Source organism: Salvelinus sp. IW2-2015, unplaced genomic scaffold, assembly GCF_002910315.2.
Source record: "Salvelinus sp. IW2-2015 unplaced genomic scaffold, ASM291031v2 Un_scaffold2599, whole genome shotgun sequence".
Lineage (NCBI taxonomy): Eukaryota > Metazoa > Chordata > Actinopteri > Salmoniformes > Salmonidae > Salvelinus > Salvelinus sp. IW2-2015.
In genome coordinates, this window is record NW_019943907.1 from 87636 (window position 1) to 96690 (window position 9055).

A 9055-nucleotide genomic window follows, 5' to 3' on the forward strand; every position below is an offset into this window, starting at 1 on the left:
CTCTCTCTCTCTCTCCAGGTGATGTCAGCAGCCCTGGGTGTGTACCAGTCTGTTTTGAGCCTAAAGAACATTCCCATTCTGGAAGCAGCGTATAAACTGGTTCTGGGAGAGATGGCCTGTGCCCTGTCCAGCCTTCTGGCCCCCCTGACCCCCTCCCCGACCCCTGGGAGCCCCTCCCCGACCCCTCCACCCTTTCCCGGCATCCAGCACCCTGTCTTCGCCCCCCTCACCCTCACCCCAGAGAGGGCAGAGTTCACCCTCATCTTCAACCTGTCGGCCCTCACCACCATCGGCAACACCAAGAACTCACTCATAGGGGTACGTTACGTAACACACACACTGCACCACCATCAGCAACACCAAGTATCATTGATCTGAACTGTAACTTAAATGTACCTCTGCTCTGCTCTCCCCTTCCCCCTCTCTTCTGCCCCCCCCTGCGACGCACCCTCCCCAGGTCGGTCGAGGCGAAGCCCCCCAAACCTCTCTCTCTGCCCGCCCAACCTCCCTCTGCCCCCCCCCCCCACCATCCGCTTCTGTTCGTCTGTTCCCCTGCCCCCTCCTCTCCCCTCTCTGTAGATGTGGCTCCTGTCTCCGACGGGTGTTGACTGCGAGGTTTTGTTGAGTCAGAACCTGATGTTGAGCTCCACTCTGATCCTGGCACGTCTTCTACCACCCTGCTGTACGAATATGACTGTGTTGTATTTTACCCTGTACTCACACTGTACCAAGGTAACACACTCTACCACCCTGCTGTACAGTATGCTGTGTTATGTACACGCGGTACTCACACTGTAACCAGTAAACACTCATTACCACCCCTGCGTGTTACAAGTATGCCGTGTTATTATACCCTGTATCTCACACAATCGAATAGATCTGTACCAGTAACACACTCTTACCACCCTGACCAACTGTTACAATTATGCTGTGTTATATACCCTGTACTCACAACTGTACCAAGGATAACACTCTACACTCCTGCGCACTGCTACAACATCGCTGTGTTATGATACCCTGTACTCACACAGTACCAGAGCGGAGGTAACCACTTCTACCACCCTGCCTGGTACAGTATGCTGGTCGTTTATATACCCTGGTACTCACCCACAGGTTGTACGCAGGTAACACACACTACACCCTGCGTTGTACAATATGCTGTAACATATATACCCTGTACTCACACAATTGTGAACAGCACCACGGCGGTTAACACACCTCTACCACCCTGCTGCTTAACAGTAGCTGTGTTAATTATACCTGTACTCACCCGTGCTTACCAGTGTAACCACACTCTACCACCCTGCGTTACAAATTGCCTGTGTTATATACACCTGTTACTCACATCTTGTACCAGTAACACACTCTAGCCCACACCTGCTGTACAGTTATGCTGTGTTATCATACCCTGTACTCAACTGTACCAGGGTTTAACTACTCTACCCACCCTGCTGTACAATATGCTGGTTTATATTAGCCCTGTACTCACACGTACCATGGTTAACACTCTACCACCCTGCTTGGTTACGATATGCTGTTACAGTATGCTGTGTTATATACCCTGTTGTAACTCACCACTTGTACCATGGTAACACACTCTACCACCCTGGCTATGTACAGTATGCGGTTATATACCCTGTACTCACGATCGTGTGTGCTTACCAGAGTAACCACTTCTGACCACCCTGCTGTACATAGGTGCTGTGTTATATACCCCTGGTACTCACACTGTACGCATGGTCTGGTCACATAGACACTGGACGACCGTGTTGTTCTCTACACCGCATGTGTGCCTGCGTTAACAACTATGCTGTGTTAATTACCCTTACTCACATGTAAGGGTAACACTCTGTGTGTCTACCACTGCCTGCTGACAATATGCTGTGTTGGGTGTGATTATCCGCTTGTACTCACACTGTACCAGGGTTAACCACACTCTATTGTGGCCACCCTGCTGTACAGTTATGCTGTGTTTTATTGTATTAGCCCTGTACGTTGCCATCACTGGTTGCTGTATGTGGCCATGTGGTAACACCACACTAGCCCACCCTGCTTGTACAATATGCCTGTGATTATATACCCTGTACTCACACTGTTGTTGTACCAGGAAACACACTCTACCACCCTGCTGTACAGTATGCTGTGTTAATCCCTGTACTCACCACTGTTACCAGGTAACACACTCTTACCACCTCTGCTGTACAATATGCTGTGTATATATACCCTGTACTCACACATTGTACCAGTTAACACACTCTACCACCCTGCGTACAGTCATGCCTGTGTTAATATACCCTGTACTCACACGGTGTAACCAGGGTTAACACTCTACCACCCTGCTGTACAATATGCTGTGTTATATACCCTGTACTCACACTGTACCCAGTGGCGGGTAACACTCATACCACCCTGCTGTAATATGCACGTGTAAGATGTTTTGTTATATATACCCTGTACTCACACCGTGTACCAGGTAACCACACTCTACCACCCTGCTGTACAGTATCGCTGGTGTGTTATATACCCTGGACGTCACACGGTTACCAGGTAACACTCTTACCACCCTGCTGTTACAAATATTGTCGTGTGTTATATACCCTGTTCACACTGTACCATAAACAGCACTCTACCACCCTGCTGCAATTTTACCGACCCACACTGCATACCCATCCTGTCAATATGCTGCTTTATGTATACCCATGTACTCCACACTGCTACCAGCGTAACACACTCTACCACCCTGCTGTACAATATGCTGTGTTACTCTAACCCTGTACTCACACTTAGTACCAGGTAACACTCTACCACCTGCATAATACTATTGCGTCGTTACCCTGCCATTACCGTATACAACACACTACCACTCTGTCATCTGTATTATATACCCTGTATTCAACGTGTACCCAGGTTCTACCACGTCTAACCACCCTTGCTGTCACAGATATGCTGTGTTATTAACCCTGTACTCACCACTGTACAAGCGGTAACACATCTCTACCACCCTGACTGTTACAAATATGCGTATGTTTATTATACCCTTGTTTACTCACCACTTGTACCAGGTAAACACACTCTCCACACCTGCGTTACAGTCACTGGCTGTGGTTATTATTACCCTGTACTCACACTATGTACCAGGGTAACCCACTCTTACCGACCCCTGCTGTTACAAGTATGCATGTCTGTTATATACAACCTTGTACTTCACATCTGTCACCAAGGTGAAACACTTCTACCACCCCTGCGTATGCTGATACAATTATGCGTGTGTTATATACCCTGTACTCACACTCGTGTACCAGGTAACACCACTCTACCCCCACCCTGCTGTACATATGCCTTGTCTTATATGACCCTTGTACCAATCACACTTGTACCATGGTAAACACATCTTACCACCCTGCCTGTACAATATTCTGTTTTATATACCCTTTGTACTCACACGTGTACCAGGTAACACACCTCCACCTGCCTGTACAAGTAATTGCTGTTGTTACTAACCCGTGTACTCACACTGTACCAGGTAAACACTACTACCCACCCCTGCTGCTACAATATGCGTGTATGTATCTACCCTGTACTCACACCTGTAACCAGGTAAACACACTCTACCACACTGCTGATTACAGTGATGCAAATGTGTTATTATACCCGTACTCCAAACAAACTGCTACCAGTAACACACATCTACCACCCATGCTGTACAGTATGCTGTAAGTTATTATACCCTGTACTCACACTGTACCAGGTAACACCACCAACTCTACCACCCTGTAACTGTACCCAGTATTGCAATGTTTATATTTACCCTGTACTCCATCTGTACCATTGGTACACACACATCCTACCACCCTGCCTTGATACGAGTATGCTGCTGTTATATACACTCACTGTACTCACACTGTACCAGGTAACACAACTCTCTACCACCCTGCATGTACCAGTATGCATGCTGTTATATACCCTGTTACCGTCACACTTGCTAACCAGGTAACACACTCTACCACCCTGCCTGTACAATATGCTGTGTGTAATATACCCTGTTACTCACACTGTAGCCAGGTACAGACACTCTCTACACCTCTACTGAAGTGAATCTATACAATATTGCTGTAAGTATATTATACCTGTTACTCACACTGCTACCAGGAACTAACCAACACATCTAGTACCACCCTGTCTTATACTAGTACATATGCTGTGTTATAAATACCTACCTGTACTACACAACATCACCGTAACTACACAGAGTAAATCACTAACTATCCACCACTGCTGTACAATTAATGCAACTGTCGTGATATATCCCTTGATAACATCACACATGTGTACCAGTGAACACACTGACTACCCAGCCTGTATCATTACATATAGTCTGTGTATAAATTAATAGCCCTGTTACTCAACACTGTTACCAGGTTTAACACTCTCTACCACCCTGACTGTACAATATGCTTGTTAGTATACCCTGTACTCACCACGTCCAGGAATCAGACTGGAACCACTTCTACCAGCACAACTGTCTGTACATAATGCCTGTGTTATAATTTACCCTGTACTCACACGTGTACCAGGTAAAACACTGCTTACCACCCTGCTGTACCCAATATTGCTGTGGTTATTATAACCCTGTATCACACCTGTACCAGGGTATAACACACATCTTTACCACCACTATGGCCGTAAACGACATATGCCATGGTGTAGTTACCCTGACTCAACACTGTACCAGTAACACACTCTTACCACCCTGCTGTCTCTACAATATGCTGTTGTTATATACCCTGTACTCACGTACAGTTACCAGGTAACACACTCTACCACGCCTGCTGTACATATGCTGTGTTAAATACGCCTGTACTCACACTGTACCAGGTAACACACCTTACCACCCTGCTGTACAGTATGCATGTGTTATATACCCTGTACTCACACTTGTACCAGATAAGTCACAGATGTATACTAAACTTTGATCCTTCCTTTTTTTTAAACATAGTCACCACTTCTAATTTGGTCTTCTCTCTCTTCTCTCTCTCGGCATCCTCTCTCTCGCGTCTTCGCCACTCTCTCTCTCTCTCCTCGTCTCTCTCTCTCCTCTCTCTCTCGCTCATTCTCTCTCTCTCTCTCTCTCTCGCTTGTCTCTCTCTTCCTTCTGTTTTTCAGACATGATCACTTTCATTCTCGTCCAGCCTGTCCTTCCTCCTCCCCTTCTCTCTTTGAGGGGCGGTCATTCAGCACGGTTAACCACGCAACCAGGAAGAACACTTCAGCCACTCTGCTGTCCCTGGCTGCGGAGCCCTGCTGAGGAAGGAGCAGCTCTACACTGAAGGCCAGGTTGACAACCACACCACACCACAACACACACACCACACACACACGTCACACACACTATACATGTCCACACACCACTATGCATGCTCCACACACAGGTGTAGTTGAACGATAACTGTGGTTGTAATTATGTGGCTAATCAAAAGGAGAGACTTTTGACCATTTCTTTCAATAACAACTCCAACTTGTATTAATTGAAATTAGTGCAGTGATTGGAGTTGTCAGCGAACCCTCCCGTAGGTGATTTCGTTGAGGCCAACGAGCCGGGATTGAGACGCAGCATTTTATAGCAAGTTCATCCTCCTGGATGTTCATGACAAACAACAGATGTATGGAATGGGGTCACGATGTTAGGATTCGTTATGAAAGATATCAATAACTTCTCTTGCAAGACCAGTAATCGTTACTGTAAAGACTGTTCTCATTGTGTCCTGGACAAGCGTCTGCCCCCCAAAACTCCATCACTTGGAGCCCTCCTGGTACCGCCACTCCATACTGGAGCCTCTCCCCTGGTTCCCCCAACTCGCATACTGGACCCCTCTCCCCCTGGTACCCCAAACTCCACTGACTGGGCCCTCTCCCCCTGGTTAACCCCAACTCCATACTTGGATCCATCTCCCCCTGGTACCCCACTCCATCCTGCGAGCCGCTCTCCCCCCTTGGGAACCCCAAAACTCCATTACTGAGAGCCCTCTCCCCCTGGTACCCCAACTCTAAAACTGGAGCCCTCTCCCCCTGGTACCCCAAACTCCATTACTGGAGCCCTCTCCCCCTGGTTACCCAACTCCATACTGGAGCCCTCTCCCCCTGGGACCCCACACTCCAGTACTGAGGCCCTCCTCCCCCGGTACCCCAACTCCATACTGGAGCCCTCCTCCCCCGGGACCCCAACTCCATACTGGGAGCCCTCTCCCCCTGGTACCCCAACTCCATACTGGGGAGCCCTCTCCCCCTGGTACCCCAACTTCCATACTGGAGCCATCTCCCCTGGACCCCAACTCCATAACTGTAGCCCTCTCCCCCTGGTACCCCCAACTCCATTACTGGAGCCCTTTTCCCCTGTTACCCCAACTCCAGTACTGGAAGCCCTCTCCCCCTGGTCCCCCACTCCATACTCGCGACCCCTCTTCCCCCTGCGTACCCCCAACTCCATACTTGGGAGCCATCTCCCCCTGCTGGTCCCCAACTCCTACTGGACCATCTGCCCCCTCGGTTTACCCCAAACTCCATACTGGAGCCCTCTCCCCCTGGTACCCCAACCCCATACTGGAGCCCTGCTCCCCCTGGTACCCCGAACTCCATTACTAGAGCCCTCTCTCACCCTGGCCCCCCCTAATGGTACGAGAAACACTTACCTCAGGCTCTTGGAATGCGTATCAACCAAAGACATAGTACATCTCCGCAGTTGTTTCTAAATACTCCCAGGAGGCCCATCCTCTATAGGACACATACAGAAGTGAACGTGTTCTGCGAACCTCGTATTCTGTTTTGCATAAAACAAACCATTTGATGCGTAACAGTATGTAAACACAGGATATTTCAATTTTCCCACCATATAAGCCAACCTGAGTTTGTCGCTCAGTCTGCGGTCTGTTGTCTGCTCCCCAAACAGGAAGCTGTTGTTGACTGTGGTCTCTGGATATTGTGCCTCTGCATTGTATGAAGAGAGTCTGTATTACCTACACTCCCTCTCTTTCTTCCGCCTTGCCCGTCCTTCCACAAGGTTTCTGCAAGGGTCTGCTCCACAACCGGTAAATACGTGTGCATCTATAGAGGGTCTGTTACACAACGTTAAAATACTGTGGAACTATAGGAGGGTCTGCTTCCACAACGGTAAATTACTGTGTTAACTATGAGAGAGGGTTCTGCGGTCCACAACTGGTAATACTTTGTGGAACTATAGAGAGGGTCTGGCTCCACAACTGTAATACTGGTTATTAACGATGAGGAAGAGGGTCTGTTCCACAACGTAATTACGTGTGGAACTATAGGGATGTGTGAGGGTTGTTCCACTGATAGGTTTGGGTTGAAATGACTGTTTTACACTTAGTGATGAGTGTGTGCTGCCTCCGACACGGATTATTTTAATACTGTTGGAACTATAGAGATGGTGTCTGGTTCCGGACATACTGTTTGTGTTGAAATTTACTGTGTTTAATATTGAGTGTATTGGGTCTGTTCCACAACGGTGTAGATATAGCTGGCTGGTATCTGGTAAGAGGTCTGCCTCCACAAGGTTAAGATTACGTGATGATAATATATAGAATGAATCTGCCTTCACAATACGGCAATCGCGAACACTGGTCTGGCTGACACTTAGAGATGTGATGCGGTGGTTGGTTCCACAACGGTAAATATCTGTGGTAAGCACGCTAATAGTGAGAGGCCTTCTGTTGCGACAAACGGAGTGGAGACTACTCGTGCGATACTATTAGAGTATGGGTCTGTGGGCATCCACAGACATGAGGTTAACTACTGTACGAGAAGCGTATAATAGACGGTCGTACTCCATCAATCTATCGGTCGTGGTTAGCTAATTATAACTGGTTTAATACAAGGTGAGGAGGTCATGCTGGCCAGCGAACGGTCTAAAATACTGATTTTAAACTAATATGTAGAGACGGGTCTGCCTACTCAACGTGGTGATGACTGTGAGAACTTAGTAGATTGAGTCTGTCCTAACAGACGTGGGTGATGATATAGAGGATTACTGGTGAACTATAGAGCCGGGCTGCTCCCACTAACGGTGGTTAAATAATCTGGTTTAACTGTAGTAGCAGAGGGTCTGGTTCCCACAGAGCGGTGACGGAATAGCTGGTGTGAACGGTATATTGAGGGTTCTGTTCTCCACAACGGTAAATACATGGAACGGTATGGAGAGGTGTTCTGTCTCCACAACGGGTGTGTTGAAATACTGTGGAGGAGCGTATAGAGAGGGGTCTGCTCCACCAACGGCGTAAATACTGTTCTAAACTATAGACGAGGTGTGGTCTGCTCCACAACGTGTAAATACTGTGTGTGTTTAACTATTATATGGGTCTTCTCCACAACGGTAACAATACTTCTTTAACGTGAATATGTATATAGTTCTCTTCTCACACGTTTAAATGTAGCGTTGGTTTAACGGGTATTGCTCCAGTGAGTCATGGTGTGTCCTGCGCGGTGTCCCAACCTTGGTCTTTTGTGGGGGCGTGTTCTGTACCTGTGGGCCCTTTAAACACTTTGACCTGCCTGGCTTATGGGGGTTGTTGGTTGGTGAGTACCACCTCATTACGTGGGTGTGGTGTGTCTGGGGTGCTGTGGGCTGGCTGTTACTCTCGTGGTGGGTCTCTAATGTGGGTCCCCGGGGGTTCTTCAGGTCTTGCGGGTTCTCCGTGTTGTGGGGTGTTCTGTTCGGTCTGTTGTACCTGTGTGAGTGTTGGCCGGTGGTCTTGAGGCGACTTCGTTTAGGTCGGGGTGGTGCCTTGCGTTTTATTGAGGCTGACCCTGGTCATAGTTTATGTTGGCTCTCTGTACAATCTTTGATCCCCTAAAAATATGGTTCGTTTCCTCACCTACCCCATTTTCAACTGTCTGGCCAAGATCTTGTTTTCCTTCTATGTCCAGGAAGTCTGTAGGGAGCTTCTCTCTTGAACTTTCCTGTTGGGTTTGGCATCTATACATTGCTTTCTCTGAGCTCACTTATCTCTGTACTCATAGCGTCTCACTCTTTCAACCTTTACTC

At 48.0% G+C, this 9055-nt stretch overlaps 1 protein-coding gene across 1 annotated transcript in view; it reads left to right on the plus strand.

Moving 5' to 3' along the window:
- The window catches only part of LOC112074350 (serine/threonine-protein kinase SMG1), a 59714-nt gene extending 54409 nt beyond the window's left edge, over nucleotides 1-5305 (plus strand). Inside the window, exons 14-16 of the mRNA XM_070440482.1 lie at nucleotides 19-318; nucleotides 580-682; nucleotides 5190-5305. Of these exons, the coding sequence (XP_070296583.1) occupies nucleotides 19-318; nucleotides 580-682; nucleotides 5190-5305 (519 nt within the window). The remainder of the gene's footprint in view (nucleotides 1-18; nucleotides 319-579; nucleotides 683-5189) is intronic.
- Nucleotides 5306-9055: the final 3750 nt, after the last annotated feature.